At 44.4% G+C, this 24,746-nt stretch overlaps 2 protein-coding genes across 11 annotated transcripts in view; one reads left to right on the forward strand and one right to left on the reverse strand.

Moving 5' to 3' along the window:
* Positions 1–4,893: 4,893 nt before the first annotated feature.
* LOC105917682 (myeloid-associated differentiation marker homolog) lies at positions 4,894–10,568 on the reverse strand. Of its 4 annotated transcripts, none has more exons than XM_012852556.3 (3): positions 10,310–10,568; positions 7,602–7,648; positions 4,894–6,317 (listed from the first exon to the last, which is right to left on the reverse strand). In XM_012852556.3, the coding sequence occupies exon 3, from the start codon at positions 6,194–6,196 to the stop codon at positions 5,348–5,350; it is 849 nt and encodes a 282-aa protein (XP_012708010.2). In that variant the 5' UTR covers positions 6,197–6,317; positions 7,602–7,648; positions 10,310–10,568; the 3' UTR covers positions 4,894–5,347. The 4 variants fall into 4 exon arrangements, with proteins under 4 accessions (XP_012708010.2, XP_012708009.2, XP_021166299.2 ...); XM_012852555.3 differs by having other exon boundaries at positions 7,590–7,648; XM_021310624.2 differs by lacking the exon at positions 10,310–10,568 and adding an exon at positions 7,774–7,991.
* Positions 10,569–15,061: 4,493 nt separating this feature from the next.
* arhgef11 (Rho guanine nucleotide exchange factor (GEF) 11) overlaps positions 15,062–24,746 on the forward strand; it is a 35,276-nt gene continuing 25,591 nt past the window's right edge. For 5 of the 7 annotated variants that reach the window (XM_036146044.1, XM_036146048.1, XM_036146046.1 and 2 more), the window contains exons 1-10: positions 16,322–16,776; positions 20,360–20,374; positions 20,639–20,721; positions 20,816–20,920; positions 23,156–23,205; positions 23,301–23,358; positions 23,446–23,645; positions 23,740–23,811; positions 23,903–24,007; positions 24,131–24,179. In XM_036146044.1, the coding sequence (XP_036001937.1) occupies positions 16,355–16,776; positions 20,360–20,374; positions 20,639–20,721; positions 20,816–20,920; positions 23,156–23,205; positions 23,301–23,358; positions 23,446–23,645; positions 23,740–23,811; positions 23,903–24,007; positions 24,131–24,179 (1,159 nt within the window). In that variant the 5' untranslated portion in view covers positions 16,322–16,354. The other 2 variants (XM_036146049.1, XM_036146050.1) reach the window with 2 other exon arrangements.

Genomic DNA, 24,746 nt, shown 5'->3' on the forward strand with positions numbered 1-24,746 from the left:
TGACTACCTGAGACGTATAGCTCAAATTTCAAGAGTTAAATGGGATAGCTTGCTTTTTGTTTTGACTAGTCATAAGTCTAACTAAAGATAGCTCAAATTAACTCCATCCATCCATTTTCCAAACCGCTTAATCCCTCATGGGGTCGCGGGGTTGCTGGTGCCTATCTCCAGCGTTCACTAGGCGAGAGGCGGGGTACACCCTGGACAGGTTGCCAGTCTGTCGCAGGGCAACACAGAGACATACAGGACAAACAACCATTCACGCACATGCTCACACCTAAGGACAATTTGGAGAAGCCAATTAACCTAACAATCACTTTTTTGAACTGTGGGAGGAAGCCAGAGTACCCAGAGAGAACCACGCATGCACAGGGAGAACATGCAAACTCCATGCAGAAAGACTTGAACCCAGGACCTTCTTGTTGCAAGGCAACAGCGTTACCCACTGCGCCACTGTGCAGCCCTATGTAATTTAGATATCTTAAACTAAGATCCAGCTTGTGCAAATTAAACTGCAGATAACTTGAAAGCAAATAATGAAACAGTCCTTGTGTGTCTGATATCTTAAACTATCATTCTGACTTCATAGAACCGCAGACAACAGCAGTGTTGTATAGTAACAAAGTAAAAATACTTCACTGCTGTACTTAAGTATATTTTGGAGTACTTTATACTTTCCTCAAGTACAAAATGTTTTGATTCGTCGTACTGCATGAAGTGTCTGTTATGCCTGCCCAACGACGTGGAAATTCTCTTACAAAAAAGCCCCGTCCAACTTGAAGAAACACATCGAGGTAACTTCTTATGAAATGGTTATAATCCTCCTGTTTCAGTAACTATAGCTTGGTCACTAGGCACTATTGTGAAATCTTGATCATAAGGTTACCTGTATAAATGAACTTTGTTTGGCATTTTGTCAGTTCCACACGTGGTGTATTCAGCTTAAGCTAAATGTTGACTGTATCAGGGTACCTAGCCTCTTCTGTTCAAGGGGGGACAGAAGCCATAGCGACAGCAATTAAGACTAAAATGAATTAATATAGGAAAGGCATGCAAGTACAAAAGGACAAACCATTTACATGTGCTACTCTTTAAAACTGGAACAAACTTTGTGTGTGCTTCTGCTGTCTTAACAAACCCAAGATCAGCTGACTTTGCAGTCGAACTGCTACAATAGCTAATGATTACATTTACATGATGCCCAATGTTCAATACCAGCCAATTTATTTAAATAACATTGTACTAGATTAAGTATGTTTTGTTTGCATTTCTGTTGCAACCTAAGGAAATTAGTGTTTGTAACTGATGTGTGGGTGAGTCAATTTGTGTCCATTTTTGACTTTTTTGTTGCTGTTTCAGAGAAAGCATCCGCACTATGTTCAGAAATACATTGAATTGACCACAGCAAAGTCAAAAAGGGCCAGTGAACCACCCACCCCCGCCAAGCAGGCCACGTTGACTCACACCATAGCCATCACTCCTCAGAAGAGTATTGAGAAGGCCATCATCAAATATGTTGTACATGGGCTGTAGCAGTACAGCCCATGTACATTGACACCCTTTTCAGTAGTCGAGCAGGAGCCATTCAGAGAATTCATCAAGGACCTTGTCCCCAATGCCAAGATGTTGTCACAGGTGACACTTACATCCAAGATCGAAGATGGCTTTAACAAAATGAAGGCTGCGCTGATTGAAGCAATGAAGAGGGTCGACTACGTAGCTACTACTACTGATTGATGGTCGGTGAGAAGGCAAGGGTTCATTGGCGTTATGGCACACTGGATCAACCCGGATAATCTTGAGAGATGTTCAGCAGCCTTGGCATGCCGACAGCTGAGGGTAACCCACACTTTTGATCTCTTGGCCAATGCGTTGAATGACATCCACGCAGAATTTGAAATCAGAGGCAAGATTGTGAGGATGACCACTGACAATGGTGCAAACTTTGTGAAGGCTTTTCGAGTGTTTGGGGAAGAGGAAAAACAACAATGAAGAGGGAGTTGAAGCTGAAGCGCAGTCTGAAGTTGAAGGAGATACTGGAGTGCCTGAGATCTGGAGTACATTGACACTGCAGCTCTGCTGCATGAAGATGATGGTTTCGAATTCCAGCTGCCAAGACACCAACGATGTGATTGTCATATCCTAAACCTCATCATCACTGATGATGAGGTTGCAAACTCCAGTGACGGGTACAAGAAGCTGCACCATGCAATGTTTGCCAAGTGCTATGGCCTGTGGAACAAATGTGAAAGATCCACACTTGTAGCAGAGATGGTCGAGGAAGTCTGTTCTCTTCAACTTCTAAGGCCAAATAAAACAAGTTGGAACTCGTTGTTCATGGCCGTGGAATGCCTACTCAGGATTTGTAAAGAGAAGGGAGAGGGAGCCTTAAGAGCTATTGCCACCGACCTAAAGGTCCCAATGTAAGTAGGCCTAAGGTTTTTTTCTTAATTAAAAATGGAACAGCGTCTTCCGGCCGGAACATCACCAAGATGGCAGCACGTTAGGAGCGGTCCTGTCAAAACCCCAGCGAATTCACCTAAAGCCCCATTTCAGAAGAAGTACTATTTCAAGATTGTTAATACAAAGGGGGCACAGCTCGCCCTAAGCAACTTTTTTGGAGGTGGGAAGATAAATATACTGTTCAAGCCCGGTAGCCGAAGCTAAAGCTAACTAGCACCTCGTTAGCATCTTGCTCGCCGAGATTAAAGCCATGGCTGATCTAGATGTAATCCTCCAGGAACTCAGAGGATTTTGGCAGGAAAACAACGAAAAGCTAGAGACTATAAAAGACGAGATTTCCAAAATTAATACAAGACTGGACGAAGCAGAGAACCGAATAGAACAAGCTGAGGAGCGGATCCAAACTACAGAAGACATAGTGACGGAGATGCTAAAGCTACATGTGAAGCTAGAGGATAAGATAACAGATTTAGAGAGCCGCTCCAGACGAGACAACACAAGGATATACAGCGTGTGCGAGGGTGCAGAAAAGGACTCAACAACTATGGCATCATTCGTAGAAAAGCTACTACGTGAGGGTCTACAGTTATCCGAGGAGGAGGTGCCGGATCTTCATGTTGAGAGGGACCACCGCTCCCTCGGGCCGCAGCCGCCGGCGGGGGCACCTCCACGCTCCATCATCATCAGCGTTTTAATTTGTATTTGTTTTACTTATTGCAACTGCACTTTTCAACTAATATATTAAAACTGGACTTCACCTGTAGTACACAACTGATTTTATTTTTATCTTCAGCCATTTCTTTACTCTGTTCAGCGAAAATGTCTTATCATTCAGGACCTAATATTTGAAATAAAATAGTTTGTTCCATGGCAGTCAATTTGAAACAGTTGCAACAGATGATACACAAAGTGCAAAATGAGAACATATGTTTTTACTTCCGAAGATAAGGAAGGTTAATGAGACACCTAGAAAAATGTGACAGAGTATCTGCTCAGAGGCTTGAATTTTTTTTTTTAGCTTATAAGAAGTAATCTTATGCTTTCCTGAAAATCTTATTTAGCACTTTGTAGTCGCCAGATACAATCGAGTTGTCTTCAGCCTCTAGAAAATTATTCAAGTCATCTCACGGTTACAAATTGCCCAGGCATTTTCATCAAGCCATTTAGCATCATCTGTGAGCACAAGCATGTTCAACTTGTCACATAGACTTCAATTTACAGTAAATGGGAAGCCATTTACTGTAAATTGAAACAGAAAGCAACACGAGCATAGGGGTTAGGGTGACCACATCTTTGATTATTTTAGCTGGAGAGTGTGAGTGATTGGTTTAGCTACATCCAATTAGGCAAATTAAAGAAATTGAATTTTTCCAAACTGGGACTGCGTGTCTTATTGCACCAAGGTGAGGAGTAGGAAATGCAAGGAAATTTCCCTGATAATCGCATCTTTGCCTCGGATAGGTAATCCACGAAGAAATTATCTATAGGCTACTGAAATAACCTACAACAGTATGGTTGGTAAAGAAATGAAGTCAATGTCTTACTTTGGCTAATCTATTGTGGTGCGATCTTGAGAAAACTGAAGAAAAAAAAAATCCTCTACACCTAGGTGTGAGACCACAATAGGCAAAGATAGAAAAACCATAGGTTAAAAAGAATGGCTTAAATATGATCATCAATGAATAAAACTGGAAATCTGAATACTTCGATTTAGGGTGAAGAAATATTTTATGCTGGTTATACAGATGACTAGAAAAGATTCACTTTCCTGCAAAGAGCTAAAGCAATGGGGAGTAGTAAATCTGATATGACATTTTTCTATCTCCCCGAAAACTCCAGCTTTTTACAGAAAATATTGGTTATTGTTAGAGATAAGCTGAGGACCGAAGGACCTGTGAGAATGGTGCATCTTTGAAAAGTTTTCCTGTATCTTATAAATGTTTCAGAACTAACTGCTAAAACTGATTATAAATAGAGGTCTCATTGAAGCCATTATATTTTGTCCCGTTTAGTTTGAATGGAATGAATAATATCCATAAAACCTATGAGTTAAATAACAATAGTCTGATCACTGATGCCTTGACAAGACTTGGGTTATTCCTAGGTTGTCTCCTGGGTTTTATAATACATTTATAATACTGTACTGTAACTTTACATTATATCACTGTAACATAGCAAAAAGATCATTTCCATAATTAATATACTGCTTAACTATTTACTAGTTACCATGTTCAAGACTAGAGCTTGAAAATTAGAAAAGCAACTGGCTTCTTTTAAACGCAACAACATTTCTTAGAAAGATACATATTTTTCTTTAACAAGGCTTTTTCCTGTTCACTTTTCGAATCAGGAACCATTAACCAGTGCTTCACCTACCCCTGATGTTCCTGCAGCCCCACCCAGGCCCCAGCATTAAAAGACTCAGCCATATTACTTAGTTTAACACTTTATTTATTCTAATCAGGCAATAGAATCTCAAACATTTAAATATAAAAAGGCAGTAAAACATCTGGCAGGTAAATACTGCATGTTGGGTTATGATAAGTTTCCAAATACTGTTGGTATTCCCTTGTGTTCCAGTGTGTGGACCCTTTTTCCCTCTTTTTGTTGCAGAATTCAACAAAAAAAAAAAACTATGTTTTTTTCCCCATTCATGTAATAGTTGCTTTAGACAGCAACTTCAAACAAGCAACTTCACATCTAACAGCAAATACTGTAAGGCAGCATTGTGATTATGCAAACACACACCTACTATTCACACATACGTTTATGTTCTTGAGACTTTCTTTGTATGATCTAAAATAAGGGATAGGAATGAAGAGTCGTGTCCCTTCTGTCAGGAATTTCCGATCTGTGTCCGACGTGTCCTTTGTCTCCCCTCTGCTCAGGCGCTGATAAACACCAGCCTGGCGCTGTAGGCCAGATCAGCGAGGTACAACAGGAAGTTGAGAGCGGTGAGCACAGCCACGGCGATCAGGTTCGTGTCATTGCCTCTCCTCCCGTACTTCTTGTCGAACTGGAACACCGGCCAGAGGATGGTGGCCGTCAGGTACATGATGACGGCCAAGAGGCCGTAGGCTGACAGGAACTTGGAGAAGGGGATGGGGAGACAGCTGGTGCACTCTCCCACACACAGCACCACCACGGCCATGGAGAGGATGAAGCAGATGCAGTACACCGCCATGCACCACTTCAGGGCCGCGTGTTGGTCATAAGACACGGGGCTGCTCACCAGGATGAAGATGATGCAGGCCACAGAGGTTTGGCACACCTTCATCAGACCCGGGGCTGTTGCCATGTAACCCGCCACCTCTCCTGGCCTCGCCTTGGACAGGCTCACCTCTACTATGTACGCAATGGTTGCCAGGCAGGAGAAGACCGTGGAGGCAATGCGATGATCCCGAGTCTCGCCGTAGTAGTTCCGGTTCCTGAGAAAAAACACCGGGAAGATGATCGAGGCCGAGAGGCAGAGCAGGCAGGCGTAGCAGGCGACCGTGACGGGGAAGTTGGACCAGGAGACAGGGATTCTGGGCTGGAGGCTGCACTGCTCCACCAGCAGGACCAGCAGGGAGCAGGCGAAGCTGAACGCCCAGCAGAAGATGCACCAGTCCGCCATGCCTCCCGAGCCCAGCGCAGCGCCGTGTGCCGCCACGCTGAAAGCGGTGCAGGTGAACAGCACGGCTGCCACCCGCGCCCACAGCAGCTGGGAGCTGGGGAACCAGGTCAGCGGCATGCTGGGATGTCGGTCAGCAACGACGAGGTAATTTGTGAGTCTGAGATCGCCACGAGTGCTGAACCTGATCCTGTGTTGGGTTCTTGTCAGGCAGCGTCCCTCTGTGGGAGTGTGTCACAATCTGTGTGCAGAAAAGAAATGTTATCAGAACAAACTGAAGCTCTTTGCTGCATGGATTCCTTAAATTCTTAAAAAAAAAAATTATTAAATAACACTGAGTCTGGTGCTAAATAACTCACTGCATGCCTGTCAAGAGAAAACTGTTTAAGGCCATTAGAAACTGTGCAAAAATTCCCATTTTGTCACCAACACAAGCCTTGGGGAATTCCACGGATGATACGTGATAGAACAGCAGAAAGCAGGAAGCTGTGAGTTTGATTTCTGCTTCCTCCTCGCACATCTTGACGTGACCCTAAGTCACGTTGTGAGGTTAAGGGGATAAATGCGGCTTTAGTGAAAGCACTAGTCCACTTGACTAGAGAAGCGCTTTATAAGTTCAGTTCATTTCCAAGTTGTTTTTTTAACAAGACCGCCATGTATTTAGCTCCATCCATCTCCTCATCAACCCTGACTAGCTCCCTCATAGCTTGATATTGCCATCACTATGCTTTGATGTGCAGACAGTGTTTTCAGGCTTAGCTTTTCTCCACACATCGCATTTTTCACGCTGGAGAGAAAATTACATTTTGGCCTTCATACGACATGTTTTGCTGTGTCCCCTAAGAGTGCAGAACTAAAAGTTACCCGGGCAACCGACTCTCCCACCGGAGCTGTGGGTTTTCTACAGCTCCTCCAGAGCGACCATGGACCTCTGCGCTGCTCCCAGGATTAAGGCTCTCGTTTCCAAACCTGACCGTTTGGAAATGTGGACAATTCTACATGTTTTAAGCCGGGCTTACACTGTACGATGTTTTCAGTCGTGGTACTCATATACAGCTCAAACTGTACGACGAAACCACAGGGTTTAAAAGTTCACACCTCACCATATCTGTTCTTACACTGTGGCGCCCGACGATCTGATGCGACCTGGCTGCTCACACTGTACGTCTAAAAAGCACACATCGGGCGCTACTCGGACTCGTCTATCCGCAAGCCCAGTGTAAACAGTAGAAGAAGAAAAAGACGGAAGCATCGATGTTTACTGTTAAACATGAGGCTCACAAGAACGAAAGGCGATGCTTTGGCAATTCTACGAGTTGCTGCTCCGTAGTTTGACTCCATGGATTGAACAGCAGTTGTTTAAGATGATAAAAGATGATAAAACCTCATTACCCAACACCGCTTTAAACTGTGTTCCTTGGTCTTCTTGATGCAGTTTGCACAATAATGTCTGAGGTCTTTCAATAAGAGCTGAACTTCTAGAGTATATTACACACACGTGGACCCTATTTACCTATTATCCCACCTCTCTGCTGTGGATCGTGATGACAGGCTGCCGCTCACCCAGTGACCCTGCACAGGACGAAAAAAGGTGGAGATAATGAACATAAAGATGGGGTTTTGGACATTTTCAACTTTACAGGCAATGTAATGTAATATTTATTTTTTTTTTCATTGAGTTTACACTTCAAACGTACTGACTAATGAGCTGTTGATGTCTTGACTGCACAACTTGGGCTTGAGTCTAGACATGTTAAAGAGGCAGGAATGAGTGATGTCTCCTGCTCGTGATATGTCGCTCCTCCCACAGGAAGCTGGAGTTTGGCTGCCAGTGCTTACAAGGATTTGGAAAGTCCCTCAGATTAAACCAACATAAGAGCAGTAAGTCTCACAGGTTTGATGCTACTGCCCTCTTGTGTCCATTTGACAGAAGGCAAACAATCTGCCTCTAGGATTGAGAAGCTCCAAACTGAAACGAAGAATTTGAAATTTCATTTCTCATTTCAAAACTGAGTGCAATGGGAGGCAGCTTCTTTAAACCAATCTAAAACAGGAACTCCCTTAAAATACATTAATCATTTTTCCTCTAGGATGACACAGTTAAACACACTTCAGAGGTGTATGACTGAGGAGTGGACCTTAAACCCTAAACTTTAATTCCATTGTTATAAGCAGAGTATGTGTCTTTAGCTGTAAAATTACATTTTAATTGGCTCTGATCCATAATTTTCAGAAAACAATGGAAATTTTGACCTTTTCCTGTTCAGAACAGTTTGTTCAGCCTGTGAAATTAGCAACCTGCTTTGCTCTGCAAATACATTTTGTTTGTTGTAGTTCTTAGAAAATTGCAATCATCCGGTCAGACAAAGAAAACCAATCTGCCCGTGATTAATGGGTCCCACTTTACTGTGATCTGGTGCAAATGAAGCATTCACATGTTTGGACTGCAGCTCATTTCTTTCCCGTTCACTTCTCAGGCTTTTGACAAAATTCTCCATGTCAAATTTTAAATACCATTTTTAGAGTCAAATTTCAATTTTTTTCCTCTTTCTTTTTTTTTGTAAAACGTTTTAAACATTTTACAAATTATGAAACCACTCAGTCCTGAAGTTGGCTTTGGATTCAGCAGCATGGTTTACTGTTTGTTTCTTGGACCAATTTGGATCAGCCGAATTTTATCATTTACAAGACTTGTAAAACCTAGAGAGGATTGTCCTACAGTTAGTACAGATTTTTTAAGGAGCTATTACCGATGTGATATATTTACTTCACCCATTAACTTTTTTTAAGTCTCTGAGCTTTTAATAGTTTGTTTGCTATTTTAAATAAAGTTTAGGAATCACAACTCCTGTCATAAGTCAGTCTTTGGGCCTAAAAACAGTAAAATGGCCTTTTTTAAGGATTTTGGAGTGTGAGCAGATTATCTGTGGAAAAAAATACTTTAGTTTGTGACTTGCCAAAACCGAGATAGAAGTAATAAGGTAACAAAATCAATGCAAAAAAGGCTAGCCTAAATTTTTACAGGCTTTCAGGTTTAAACGCAAAATTCTACACTTTTAAGATGGTTCAGACTCAAATTTTTTTTTCTCAATTTTAGGAAGAAAGGAAGGAGACTTGGAAATAGGGAATGAAGTCTTGAAATGCAAATATCTTTCCATACCCAGTTTGTTTGCCATATTTATTATAAATTCATACTCTGCAGGACTGCTCAGGAAACCAGTTTAGAACATCCTTATCTGATGATTGAAATAACGAAAACGGATATAGTTAATCCACATTTATCCAGATTTAGAAAAAAATAAAAAAATCAGCTTGTACAGCCTACTCCTCAAACCGGAGCAGGATCCCTGTGAGCTGCAACAGGTTTGTTTCTCCCCCCCCCCCCCTCTTCTGCTGGTTAATGCATGTAGGTGTGCCTCTGAAGCATGGCAACAGTCGCTTCGCCTGAAAATTGATAACTTCATCAGCCATATAATCCGTTAGCTGGCTTCCTGTTATGGCTTACAGCACTAACTCACAGGAAGCTGCTGCTGGGGTCTAACTGCGTCTCCAGGAAGCAACATAAGTCACACAACTCACTCATGAAGCGGTTTGGAGGTAGAGAGCTCTTTGCACCTTCGTTTCTTTTTCAAGCACACTTTCTAGGTTGCTGGGGTTAAATTTTCAACCTAACCCACAAACCGTACCACCACCACCACCACCCAGTTTCAGAGCTGAGAGAGATGAGTGTTGGTTCAGCTGCAGCATGAGGGGGAGGGATGTGGCTTCTTTGCTGCTGATATGAAAACCACTTTGGGTTTGACTTCTAGATTTACTACAAGCAACCCCAGGAGAAACCCTGGAGCTCCTTTCATTATGATTACACATAGACCATGTGAAACAGATCTAAAGTGAAATAAAAAAAAAATCAAGATTCCTAAAAGTGAACTTTATAAACATACTACTTGTTACATTCTTTACCGGATCCGTTTGGCACGCAAAACAAAACGGCGTCTAAAAGCGGAACACGATCCGTAATGGTTTGGAGGCTTCTCTGCTTCACATGCGCGTTTTAAGGCGTGTGATAAAGAGGTCTCCTCCTGGCCCACATAGCGGGCATACCGCGCCCATTCCAACTGTAACCACCTCTGGGCCAGAAATCCAGCATGATCAACGCCATTCTCCAACTTCCGCTTCAAATATATCACAAAAACAAAGGAGAAAGGTGTGCCTCGACGGGACACTGGGGCTTACCTGTTTGTTGATCCGGGGTTCCAGCTCTTTCTTGTAGCCGTAAGCGTGAAGTTTCCGTCCGTGCGCTCTGGAAGGCGCAGCAGCAGCAGCATCATCATTGCCTCAGAATGGATCCCACGCCCCGCCGCGGCCATATTTGGTAAAAATGTTCAAAGCGTCTCCAGATGAGTTAGGTCACTTCCCCTCCTCAACAGGCCCTACCTCGCTTTTAAAGAGGAAAACCGCCTGGAAGCAAAGACGCATGAGTTCATAGCTGCTGCTGCTGCTGTGTGACCTGAGGTTTGCTTGGTCAGGGCTGATGCTCTGAACATCAGGATTTTAATCATTTGAATATAAAAGCAAGGAACAGATTTACATAAAAAAATATTCTAACGGAGTTTTAATATCGCCAACTGTAGTAGGAAGAAGGATCAATGAGCATCGAAGCAATTATATCGTTTTAATTGCAAAAAAAAAAAAACTCCCTCTTTCAAATAAACTTGCAGCAGAACTACATCTAATTCTCATTCTAATCTGCTTTGTGACCATGTGTCGTTTTCTGGACTTTTGAAGCAAGCTATTTGAGGGAAATATATGTTTGATTCAACGGTGTTGAATAGCTTGTCATGATTTAGGTTTTTGTTTCATTATTTTGGACTTTTCTTGGATCAGCCTTCACCTCTCAGCCACTATCCAATCAGCTCAGTCTCCTTCCAGCCAACAACCTTGCTGTTAATCAGACCCACCTGCTGCACTAATTAGTGAACTCTGGTCACCTGTCTACATATACCTTAGCCAACTCATCCTTGCCAGGAGGTCTCTTCTCATCTGATAGGATCTTATCTCGTGTGTGATGGGCTTTAACTACCAGTTCCTGTGTGTTAAGCCAGCTGGACTCTTCTGTTTGCTTCGTTGAAGAGGGTTGCCTGTTTCTCCGTGAGTTCCAGCTGCCCGTTCTGGTGGTTCCCTGGTCCACATCGCCTGTTCTGGTCTGTTCACTGCCTGCACCTTCTGCCAAGTCTGTTTCTGCTTACCCGTCTTGGCTGTCGCTACTCATTTTCATAATAAACCTTTTTTTAAAACGTAGCTGTGTCCGGCTGAATATCGGGTTCACCGGCAGTTACCATTACATAGCTAGAAATCTCATATTCAGTCCCAGGCAGCCTTAGAGAAATGTATCCTCTCATCTGAGGGCTTACTACACTACAAGAACATTACATCTATCCAGCTCAGGATGTTGAAATATTCATTCTGAGTAAATGTATCTGAGTAAATGTAGGACACACAGTAGACATCTCCAGTCTGTTGCAGGATAGTCTCCTCTTTATCATGGTAACTAATGTTTTGAACGCTCATTTTCTGTGATGGTCACATTCTCTCAGGCCAGAGAAGTATGGGGTTCCATTAGTGCCAAAAACGTGTCCATGTACTTGTGTATAGGTAGTGTGATTATAGCTATGTTAGGTGCATGTAGAGAACTTGTAACCACACTACATGCACCTTACATATGTAAGCATTACTTAGACATGTTGGCAATTTGGCTGCCATCTAAAGCATAGTAAAAGTAGAAGATATTAACTAATTTGTTATCACTTCTGATATATTATTTCAATGAATCAGTATTACACATAGTGCGAACTCTATTTGTGATTTTTTATTAGCGTTTGAATGCTTAAAATGTTGAGAAATGTACTATCCACTTGTATAGCAAGGAGAAGTTAACATCACAGCAAATACCAGTAGTGTCATAATTTGTGAGGGAGGTGCATGGGCCCCGGTGAAGACGTGAGAACGGGAGCAGGAAAAGGTGAATTTACAAGTGTGGAGGAAGGGCAAGAGCATCCGATGGTTCTGTGGCGTCGATAATAAGCTGAGAATGACGAGGAGGCAAGATCACTGCAGGATACGAAAACAGGATCTGATGAAGAGTGAAGCGAAACTGAAAGGCTTGTAACTGCTGGGAACGTGGGAACCAGAAGAGCCTGAAAGGAAAGTGACTAATGAACTATAACGTGAATACGCAGAGAACCACTGCATCAGAAGAGAGTGACATAAAGTCTATATAGTCATAGTCTATATACATGAAGAACAGAACACAAGCAGGAACCAAGACTACAGCTAAGCAAAAAAATGAACAAAGAGAAAACAAGCTTCATTAAAGATCAACTCAAAACAGTGAACTCGCTTTCATAAAACATTTTCATCATTAACTCAGAGCCTCCAAGCTCCCCATGGCCATTCATAGACAATAAGTGGAGATACCGTTGTCCCGCAAAGCCGTGAGCTCACAAAAATACAACATGAGTTGTAAGACGTCAGCAATATGCAGAAACTCTGCATGAGGAAGTCACCAACTTTCTGTTCTTTTCAAAACAATAATGGAACATCTTTTTTTACTTTCGTTTCAGTACAGCCCATCAAGAGAAAGACACGCATAGGTAGACGGGAGACTGCAGCCTCAGCCTTGCCAGGCGCCGGCTTCATGCAGAGTGGAGAAAGGAATACATTAGGATGGTTGGGGGGGGGGGCATAATTGATTGAATTGTGCTCCGACAATTCAATCAATGCAAGAACAAAAACATCAGCACAAACAAAGCAAACAAACAAACATCATAAGCAGACATATTTCAGGTGGGAGGGTTTTCGGGGGGCATCGAAGTCCGGTACCCCAAATGAGAAGCACTTACGTGCGCATCCAATCTAGGTTCCTGTCCTGGGGGGAAAAACATCAGTGACAGAGGGGTGCACTTATCACCATGTTTGTGTATGTGTGCGTGTCACCATGGGCCCATGACTCTCCAGCCGCTCACACAGGTGTCGTGAGCAGGTTTGGGCGGAGGTTACAAGGTTTTGTTTGCAAAACATCTGGCAGAATTTGAGATAGCCGGCTCCAAGGCTAGCCATCAGGGCACCCGATTTAATAACAAGGAGATTGTTTTGTGTCGGGCTGACTGTGGAATTTGTGTCAGCCGTCAAGTCTCTGCTGGTCCGTCTGCATGGCAAGTCCCAAACAGCTGAATTTGTTGGACTTTCTGCCGTAAATCGAGCTGGAATCTTCCCTGAGGTCTTACCATTCGACCGTACAGTTCAACCCCAGCCGGCCTGCCATACTGTGCAGGTATGGCATCCAGCTAAGCATCTGAGTCTGGGTGATCACGGCCCGGTTTAAACCCTCTCAAACTCCCGGCAGCCTTACCATGGCCAAAACTGCCGCCGAGATCTTTCGTTTTTCTCGATATATCAGGTAACCGCCAGCTGCTATAAGCTGAAATCCTGTTATCATAAATCCAATTATGTAAGTGTCTTCCACGTCCTTGATGGACAAAATAGACAGACACACCATCTTCCAAGCTCCTGTCTCCGCTGGACATATCGGCTCCCCACTGGCTGGTCTTCTTGTTGAGAAAATTTTATCAATTGCGTTGAGCGGCCAGGTGATCAGATCCATAGTTTTTGATTCGGATGATTTGCAGAAAAGGGCTCTGAGAGAGTTACACAACATGCAGACAGAGAGGCAAGCAGGAGCGGTCCAGGATGAGAGGTGCAGAAAAGAGTCCGCCTTCGCTCAGAGCAGGAAGAGAAAAAAATGGTACACGAAGTTAGTGCGTCGATGCCAAGCAAATGCTTCGACTCTGATAAATATAATTTCTTACTCTTCTCATCACAAATGATTTCTGAGTCCTATTCAAATTTGTAAACCACGCATCAGGCTGCTCCCACAAGCCGTGCGTCATCACTACATCACTCTCTTGACCTGCAAAGTTAGCTTGCCCCTTTAAGAGCCAACCAATAGGGAGGCTAGGACTACCTCACTTGGCAAGTTAGGCGGCCGGCATGGTTTCTGACTTCTACCTCACTCTACACATCGGTCCTTCCATAAAACAGAGACGTAATGTGCCAGAGCCCCGCCTTGAATCCCTTTGTGAAAGGGACTAGAGATGAATCAAAACTGAAAGTTCGTAGGAACATGAAAACCAGTTTTCAGACAAGTAATTACGGTGTATTCCAAAGTCAGATTTTACAAGTTTCCAACCAGAAGCACTTCAAGCATGCTCCGAGAAATCAGAATTTCACCTGGCAAAGACAGAGATCCCACGCAAAGCCGAGCTCAGCATCCAGTAAATTACCACGGCGTTTGATTAGAGAAAATAAATTGCTATTGTCGTGGTTATTGTCATCTAGTATGTAATACAACTTACAACTCACTCTGCTTGGGCGTAATTATTATTATTATTATTATTATTATTATTATTATTATTATTATTATTATTAAGTGACATCTCTGGCATCATAAGTTAAGTGGGGTACCTATTAGTAGCAACCTGACTGATAAATTTTAAATGAAACAGATAAATTAGAATAAGCCAACATACTAGAAAATCCATATGAGCTAAATGTAATTATTTTTTTGTACATAAAATTACAAATAAAGGCTCCCTTATATTTGTCATTTATTGAACAGAAAAGATTCACACCAATCCTTCAATGAGGCAGCAAGGACAACCATCACTAGATTAATATTTGCTTTTAGTTTCCATTTTCCTGTTTTGCTTACATTTTCCCCACATTTAAGTTTTTTTACTTGCTTTTATTCTGTTTATTTTTTATTTTGCATTGACTTGTAATGAAATGTGCTATACAAATAAATTCCCCTTGCCTAGATGGTCGCAGAGACGCCACAGTTATTATTATTACTATTATTATTATTATTATTGGCTGGTTGTTCCAAAGTTCTCCAGACGGTGTCGCTGTTTCAGCGGTTTTGCTGCTTGTGATCTCAGAAGCTGCAGGCTGATCGTCAGTCAGGAGGACAGCCAGATAACAGAACAGCAGGGATCGTTATTTTAACAACTGGGACTGTGGCGAAAGCGACGGAGATCATAACTACATTGGCATTTTCTGCTGTGTTACCCTGACAGGAAAGCAACCCGGGACCATCTACGGTTTCTGTCTCTTTTTTTGTTGGAAGGAGGACTTGCTTGTGCTTTGGAACTCCACTGGAACAGCGTCCAGCTCGCCCCGCTAACATGCAACCCTGCGCCTGAAATTGCTCCTGGACTCCCGGATAAATCCAGCTGGATCGCCGCGCAGACCGAAGCACTCCAGCGCCCTGTAACCCCCAAGTATTGTAAATGTAGCCGAAGCTATGCGGCGCTTTCGTTTCGCAGAGCTACCCGGTTAGCTAGCTAGCTAGCGAGCGAGCTAGCTCGTCTGTCCAGCGCCGAGCCGGGGACGCGGCGCTGAAGGTCGGCGTGCGCGCAAACGCCATGCCGCTGGCCGACAGAGGCCTACTGGTAGTGGTAGAGTTTGGCTCAGCTAAGGCTGGCTGGATGTAGCAGGCCGCCGCGGGGTCTCCCCCATTAGATTAGCCACAGGTGTTAAACGTAAGCTCCCCCGCGATCCAGCTGAAAACCAAAACCCCGCGGGGAGGCTCGGTTAGCTGGAAGCCCCACATGTAAACAAGCCTGGCAGCGAGCCGCCGAGAGGCTGCCACCGCGCATTCCACATAATCCCGAGTGGTTTTCTGTCACGGCGGCGCTAGGTGTTAAAGTTAAGCTCTAAGTTGTGTAATGGGCTCAGATGTTGCTGATCTGCGGCGCTGTCAGACGTACCAGCCATTCATCCATGATTGATGGCCGTCAGGAAGCAGACTCTGTTATTCAGTGTCACTCAAGCCAAGCCACAGCGTTCTGCCACTAACACTTTCTGCTTTATGTAGGGTCTGCCCTAACCAGGTAAGGGGCGCACTTTATTTTAAAGCCCCACTGACCTGACCTGGACCCCCCCCCCCCCCCCTCAGGGGAACATGAGGGACTGTCTGTTTGCTCTGAGCCAGCACCCAAGTAGCTTCAAGGACTGATCCAAGCCCAACAGAGAGCCCCATTGTGTGGACCTGCAAGCTGAAGGGGGCAAAGAGATGGTGGGGATGATAAGAGAGGCCCAGTGACTGTGTGTGTTGACTCCCGCACCAGGAAGCAGAGGCAGGGCAGACATGAGCCTCCGCCAGCCCACATCCACCCTGGACAGGTACGAGCCTGCGGGCCTCCCCGTCTAGACGGGGTCCTGATGTTAGCGTCTTATCTCGCCGCACTCTTCCAACAAAAAGCGCAAGCGCTCTGTTTCGCCGGCCCGAGGTCCGGTTTGGCTGTGGGGGAAGAACAGGTCGGACGGGTTGACTTTAGGGATGGTGAAACCGCCGTCTGGAAGGAGAGAGGGCTTAATGTCAGATTGTTTTTCTGCCTGCGTTTGGTGTTGCCACCTTCTTGTACCCCACATCCCCTGGGATCCTGTCCTTCCATCACCCACGGCCTGTTTGTGATCACCTCTGTCTTCATCAGGTGTCTTTGCTTTCTCTCTCCCCCCTTCCGCTCACTGTTTTTCCCCCCTTGGTGTTCTCTCACCGTTCCGTCCAAACGCTTCCCACTCCTGCGTCTTTGTGTGTCATGTGACAGCGAGGTGGCCGGTAAAAAACACACCCACCTGTTCAGGTAGGACCGCTGCAGAGTGAGTGCTCATGTTTAAGTGTGGGGGGGGGAGGAGGGGGGGACAATGGTGATACCCACAGATTGTACCGTACGAACACATCGTTGTAAACCCCCTACATAAGTTAACCGTTCTAGCGTTAATCCTTGCGTGCGTTGACGTACGCGACTGATGGATCAGTATCGAGGCTTAAAAACAATACCGACGTTTCTATAAAAGCGATGGTCTGATTTGCGTGATAATTGTAGTTTTACGTATTCAAGAAGGTTATTTTCATGTTTGTCATATTTATCTGCAGCTGTTTGATAAAAAAATCCCAAAAAAGATATCTGGGATAAAAGTTTGGTGCAGGGATGCGTTTTTAGAATTGCTTTCTGAAAAGAAAATCATATCGCGATAAATATCGTATATCGGGATTGAGCCTAAAAATATCGAGTTATTATTTTTGGTCCATATCGCCCAGCTAGAGTCACGGTTAACTCTGGGGTGAATACTCTTAGCCTACGCTGGGGGTCTCTGATCCCAGCCTTTGAAAGCTGCAGCTTTTAGACAAGTCCCTGCACCAACACACCTGACTCAAGCAGCTGGATTACTTCTGTAGGACCCCATCAGGATGGGCTGAGGCCCAGTAATGGGCCTTCATGGGATGTAGGTTTATTGGAACAGGGATGCTCTGCGATGGACTGGCGACCTGTCCAGGCTCCCCGCCTCTCGCCCATTGACAGCTGGAGATAGACACCAGCACCCCTCACAAAACACATAAGCGCGTTGGAAGATGGATGGATGGAACAGGGATGCATCTAAAAGCTGCTGGATAGTAGCTCTTAAAGGCTGGTGTTTTAAACCCCGGTTGAGATCATTCCAACGAGTGGGAACGTCGTCATCGGACCTATTTGTGCTGGATCCGATGACGACGTTCACCATCGTGTTAGAGAGAGGGGAGGTGACTGCGCATTCGTTGCTGATATTATCGTATTCTTTAATCGATAATATCGCCATCTTGGGATGGGCTCTTATCATATCGTTTTATCGTGAACAATTTCTTATCATGATAAGTATTTGGATTTATCTTTACACCGATAAATTCCAACTAGTGGTGCCTGCAAACGCCCCAAAACTGTCAGGTTGTTATTTTTTGCTCTTTTCTTTCCGCTGTTGGTTCATTGAGAGCATCGGTGAATGTCTATAGATTCAAAAAATATAATTAAATGCAGTTACTGTGTGTAGTTTAGTGATAAAAAAGTCACACTTCTTTATGTAACTATAGTCCTAATGAAACATATTTTGAAATTTTTCTTAATATGTTAAATTTTCCAATGTTTCTTAAGGACAGTATTTGTGGTTATTGGGCAATAGTTGGCACGTAGTCACAGCCACACAGTAACCTGAAAAAGACTGCAAGAAGCTGTAAATAGTCTTTTATCATCACTTTTGACATTATCACCACATTACCACTATATGTCGTGATACAATGTAAAGTCCACATCTGGTATCCTGCAGTCTTTATTTGTGACATTCATTAACAGTTAGCTTTAATTTTTAACAGATCTCAGTTCGGAGCAGCTTGTTTTCCGGCTCTGGAGTCGACTGCTGAGCTTTCAGGTCCAGATCATGGCATTTATTCTTATAGTGACTTTGCTTTGTAACTTAGGAAGTTCTCTCCTCAAACATCTTGGTTGGATAGATCTGAGAAAATGAATGATCGTAATGAACCCAGTTCTGATAAAAGATCTTACTTTTTGTGTCTTTCCATGAAATCTAATTGTCTTGGGAAGACGAGTCTAAACTTCACACGTTAGTGAGCGAGACTTTCTTGTGGTCCTGATAGTTTTCCAGCTGCCTTGGAGTAATTTCCATGTTTTTCTCCTTCACTAATTTTCTGTCCAGTCCTTGTGCCTGAACATGGTAGCAGATTGTCATACGTGTGTCACGTGTGCTTAGAAACGAGGGGGACACGGTGCGGTGAGGGACAAAAGAGGTGTATGGTCAAAACAAAAGTACCTGCATTTTATAATCCTTCAAATGATCACTTACTACATGCCAAGTTTCAGTGTAATTGCTCTATAAAATGGTATTTTATGCCTCAGTGACTCACTGGTCAGAGTTTTATATCTAATCTAATCTGACAATATAAATGTTTTAGATGGTTAAAAAATGGTGGAATTGGAGGAGAAGAAGCCAAAATAGAAGAGTTGTAAACCAACTTCAGAGACTGAAATATTCCTCAAAATGAAATAAAAAATATAAAACTGAGCTCTGAGTCGAGGATTTTGGGCAGCACTAATTTTTTTTCCACACTTATTACAAAACTGAAATGAATGTAAACAAAATAGTGTTGACGTAGCATTTTTTTTTTTACTAATGTTCAGCAGTAGAATAAAGATGAGATATTACAGTGTGTATCAGAGTTACTCCTCTCTAGTAAAATACCCCGTTTGATGAGCTAAAAATAATTAAATGGTGAAAAAGAATCATTTTAACACGTTTTCCTCCTTCTTTTTTGGCGTGTATATAAGTTTAACGTCCACTGAAAAACACTCCGACGTATTGGTGGAAAACAGCAAATCAAAAAGCTGTAGTTACCTGCTTGTATAAGTCAGCACAGTTAAAACTAATGCTTTGTTAAAGCTGCTTTTGGTTCAAAAATAGCTTTCAGTCTCCTTAGGCAGGAATCTGTTAGGATCCCACATGTGGACTCAGTACCGGCGCCCACTCTGCTCAGTGAGACCCATATGGGGGGGGGGGGGGTCTACAGCCCTTCTCCCTGACTGATACCTTTAATTTATTAATATTTTGATTCCTTTTAACTGTTCTCTGGACCCTGTCTCTGGCTAAAGAGTGCAATCGCCAGGAGAATCCTCCTTAGAGTGCTGAGGTTTATCTCAGGTTAATCAGTCGGCGTACACAGGAAGACTGGATCAAAAGGCGCATAAAACAAAGGATCAGCCCAAGTGCTTTATGCAACCGGGTTACTGTAGCTCTCTTTTACTCTTACATTTATCCCAAAACATTTTTTTATTTTCCATCTTAGGTTCTTTGTTTCGCTTTGTTTTTTTTTTTTATTTCTGATAAATCAGATGTCACTAAGTTCTTCTCTGACAGATGAAGTTCAGGTGCCACAGGCAGCTTTTCACCTTTAGTTCCAGTGGTTTTATCGGCTTTCCTTCTAAATACGTTGTTGGACGCTGCACAGTTGCTGCTGCTTCTTACCGTTTTGCATCGGTCCTCTCAGTAAAGCCCCCCCCCCCCCCCCCCCCCCCCACCAACACTTCCTGACTTAGTCATTAAACATTAAGTAGGCTCTAAAAACATTTACACTGAGCTGGGAAACACACGCAGCCTGGTTCCTGTGCTTCAGATACGTTTTATGGGCCTTAACCCGCACCGCTTAGGGGTCAGGGTGTGTTTGTGTTCATTCATCACACACCTTCACGCCGAGCGTCCTGGCCGCTCTCGTACGTTTTGAATCTGTCGGAGAAGGAAAACAGACGGGCCTGTTGAATTCTCCGTGTTTGTGACTCTGATTCTCTGTCCTCTATTTATCTGTTTCCTTCTTCTTTTTTTTTTTTTGCCACGCTTCGCGTTCAGCCCCTTTGCTGCTTGGTGAGTTTTCCCGTCTTAACGTTTCCTTCTTGATGTCTCGCTCCCATCTTCTCATCTCGTCCCCCGTCTCCCTTGCATTGAATCTCTTCCTTCACTTCCTGCCGCTCATTATACGGTTCATTCGTGGTTCCAGTCACTCCTCGTTTCCCCCTGGTTCACTGGCTCTCCTCTTCGCCCATTACCTTCAGGCCTCTCGTCTTTTATTCCAAATCCCCATAATTTGATGCTCAGATGCTCTTTTGTCTCTCCTTCCTTCAAACTCAGGTTCAACAGTCTGACGATCGGCGACTCGGAGCGCAGGGCCCCCGCGAGCCAACAGAGAGAGCTGACGGTCGACGACAGTGCAAGTAACTACAGCGCCCCCTGGCTTCTGGGCGGGTTTTAGAAGCGGAGCTGTCTTTGTCTGTCAGACTGAGCCGTTTACTCTTCTCTCCCGGCCAGGTCCTGGTCTGGTCCAGAGGTGCGTGGTGGTGCAGAAGGACCAGCTCGGTTTCGGCTTCACCGTCTGTGGCGAGAGGGTCAAGCTCGTGCAGAATGTGCGACCAGGTGAGGAGCGGGTCACAGCTTTCTCTCTGTTTCACACAGAAGCCCGTTTACAGAATTCAAGGATGAGTTCTGGCCCTTTAACTAAAATCCACACATCCTCGTCATCCATGTCTGACGGTTGCGGTGTTAAGCAAAAATCAACCCGAGAAGCAGGCGAGAGGCCCGTGGGCCACTCTGGGGGAGCTGCAGAGATCCACAGCTCTGCGGGGGAATCTGTGGGCGGGAAAAACAAGATGTTGTGTACTGGTACAAGTCTAGCCTTGATGGAGGAGTGGCAAGAAGATAGCAATCGCTGGGAGAAATCCACAAGATGGCTTGTTTTTGTTTGGAGGGAGGTGCTCTGGATGGGTCAGACTATGCACGAAACTATGTGGAGAAAAAACAATCACCTTGAGCACAACACAGCATCATGCTGTGGGGAGGATTTAGTGGCCTTTAATTCAGTTACCAGGTAGAAATATGCGGTCAAGGTCCCTGCGTTGGGAGTCGGACCCCAGACTGGTGCCTGGAGGCCATGCCTTCATCCCGCTCTACTGGATGGATTCTGTTGCAAAGCACCCTGCGGCCTCATGGAGCTGAAAAATTACGCACAAAAGTTTAACTTTCTCCTTATATCTTTACCATGACAAGCTGTTGATTGGAAGGCCAGCGTGGTCTGATAGAAACATGTTTTTTCACCCATAAATTTATCAAATGTGACAAACACAACCATGGAGAATAAAAGGAAAGAGAACTTTATTCAAACATTTATCTTCTCATAGTTTCACTGCCGTGCGGGTTGTGTTTACAGCGGTACGCTTTCAGGTTTGTTTCATAAGCTCAGCTTGACTGAGAGAAGCCGAGTGATCACAGGTTTAGCCCCACCTTTGTCCTCTGTTATCGTCCCGCTGCCTTTCATACAACTTAGGTATGGCGTTAAAGTCCACTGCCTGGGGATTGGTAGCCCAGGTCCAAGCTCTACCGCCTCCTGGTGGTGGAGGCTGGGAAAAGCAGGACAGATTCGTACCGCTAAGACCCAGCATCCTCACATCTACCACCGTGTCCTCGATCACCACTAGAATATTATTAAGATCATCAAGAGGCTGCCTCTCTGACCACAGATCTCTCTGTGCCAATCTGCAAGGTCCATTCTTTAACAATAATTTCACTGCGGTTAAAAATCTTTTGCGCTGTTAAAATATTCTCATCGCTCCCACCATAGCTGAGGCAAAAAATGTAGTAAAATTGAAACTCCATGATGCAAAGCCTCGGAGCAGGTCAGTCAGCCTCGCCTCTCCGCTTCTGTCCGTCTCTCTCAAGCACACGCAGGAAACCCGTGCAGGCAGCTGATGCTACCTGTAGCATCCAGTCAGCCCAGTTTGGAGAGGTTTGTTCCAACTGCTGAACATGCTGCATTCAGGTACAGCTGGGATACTAAGCTGTCAAAATCTCAATATGACTCCAGTGTGATTTAAAAATATTCTTATCTCAAATATGGGACCAGTTTAAGGATTTCTAAGCATTACCACTGACCGCTAACATAGTTTGTTGTATAAGCTACATATCCAGGCACTGGTAATGCCTGCTTCTACTGCTTTATTCAATAAAACAGATCCATCCAAATCTCCAAATATACCTTCCACAAGTTTTAGAATCTAATAAATGATTTTTTAGAAGTTGAAAATTATTATTTTACTGTTGACTGGAAAAAAACTGCATAAATATCTTACAACACATGCACTTTTTTTCTTGATTGAATACCAAACCAGGAATTTTGTGTACACCCCTAATAATAACCCTCAATTTAGCATCCTGAAAACAAATTCTTGGTTGATATCCAGTAATCTGCGCTCTCTTCATAGAGACGGGTCCAGTGTGTGTTGATGGCAAGAAAAGTCGCTCATAGCTACCAGCAGCGTTGCTCGATCGTTTTCATCTGAACTCGTTGAAACGTAGCCCCTCACAGCTTCCCGGTGCTTTCCTCTTAAATGATCAGTAGTTCTGCTAGTGACGTCCAGCTCAGCTTCAAACAGTCTGCAGTCAGCTTGCTGCATCCCAGAATGCACTGCACTAGGAAAAAAAAACCTAGACTGTTTACGTGGTTCAGTACAGCATGATGGAAACAACAGTTTGCATTTTTAAGTGGACCCCACCGTCGCAGCGCTGCCTCACATTAATCATGTGGAGGTTTTAGAAGGGAATGTTCTCGCCTCCAGTAATTATTGTTTGACTGTACGTCTGACTCCTCCCCTTCAGGTGGCGCTGCAGTCAAAGCTGGGGTACAGGAGGGCGACCGGATCATTAAGGTTTGCACCACACTCTTTGGTACGGTTCCCCAACCAGAACATGATGTTGTCCTCCCGTTCTGAGTGTTTGTTCTGTGTCCGTCTCCCCCTATCAGGTGAACGGCTCTCTGGTGTCCTCCATGACTCACCAGGAGGTGGTAAAGCTCATAAAATGTGAGTTTGTAAATGAGCCTGACTGGAGTGGTGTATATATCCCTGTGTTTTCCTTCTTTTTACTCACTCTGTTCTGATGGCCTGCAGCTGGACCGTATGTCGCACTGACACTACAAGGACCGGCCACCTCAGCCACCTCTCAGCCCCTGGAGCCCCTCCCTACAGACCCTGCACCCAATCACAGGTCGGCTCTGGCTGGGGAGGGTCCGCCGCCGCCACCTCCACCCTTACCGTCTGGACCGGGTAGCACCGCATCCCAAAGAATCACCGGACCCAAGCCGCTACAGGTGGGTGGAGGCGCCGGTAAAAGCCTACTCGTTGGTGAATGGGCAAGAAGAAAAGCGTTAGGTCTGTGAAAATGTAAAAAATATGTGTCTGTAGGATCCAGTGGTGCAGAAACATGCAAGTCAGATACTCAGGAAAATGCTGGAGCAGGAAGAGGCTGAACTCCAGGTAGGATCGCCGAAACAAAAAAAGTCCTAATTTCTTTTAAAGTTCACCGGCTTCGTTCCATTCGTCCGCTTGAACTTTTATTTTCCTGCAGGTCTTGATGGACGAACGGCTGAGAAACCCGTCGCCGTCGCTGGAGGAGCGGATAGAAAGTGCCAAGAGGAGAGCTCACCAAGTCAGAGTCAAGATTCAGAATCAGGTGAGAGGACGGCGGCCTCGCTCTCGTTGTCAGAGTCTGCCAAAGAAAAGGAAAATAAAGACGTGAAGCGTCTGTGACTACCTCCTGAAACGCTGATTTACTGTTTCCCTGTGCCTGTTTCAGGAGGGAACGCGATCAGAATCTGTCACCAGCTACATCCAAGCAGGAGAAGGTTTGTGTCTGGCTGGGCCTCGCTGTTGCTCTTTATTTAAACGCACCTGAACCATTTTAACAGGTACCAATTTCCAGGAAATGTGGCACACTGATGAAATAAGCTTTTAAATCCACTGTAAAAGATAGAATGAAAAAGAAAGAATGCCACCTAGGATGTGTCTGGGCAGACGTGGATGGGTCAGTGGGGGAAGCCCTGCAGAAAGGGAGCGCAGACGTCAGCCAATGAGTGTTAATCAGACCTTTAGGCTCATTTCTAGTGAGCGCAGGTCTAACTCCAGCGTAGTTTTGACAGCTGACAGCGTAGCGGCTGGTTCCGCTGAAATGCGCTGGTAAGAACCCTGATTTGTGTTGTGATGCCGTCACCACCATGTTTCACGGTGCATGTAGCGTTTTCAAAATTAGTATTACTTGAACACAGATTTGCATGTTTGCCAGAAATGTCCATTTTGGTCCCATCAGACCAAAGCAGAGGCTGGCTTTGCCGCCCTGCAGAACCTCTTATTGTTTTTTTAGAAAAGTTCTTCCTTAAACATCTCCACAGCTTTCTCTCTGACCTGTCTGCTGT

Source organism: Fundulus heteroclitus, chromosome 14, assembly GCF_011125445.2.
Source record: "Fundulus heteroclitus isolate FHET01 chromosome 14, MU-UCD_Fhet_4.1, whole genome shotgun sequence".
NCBI lineage: Eukaryota > Metazoa > Chordata > Actinopteri > Cyprinodontiformes > Fundulidae > Fundulus > Fundulus heteroclitus.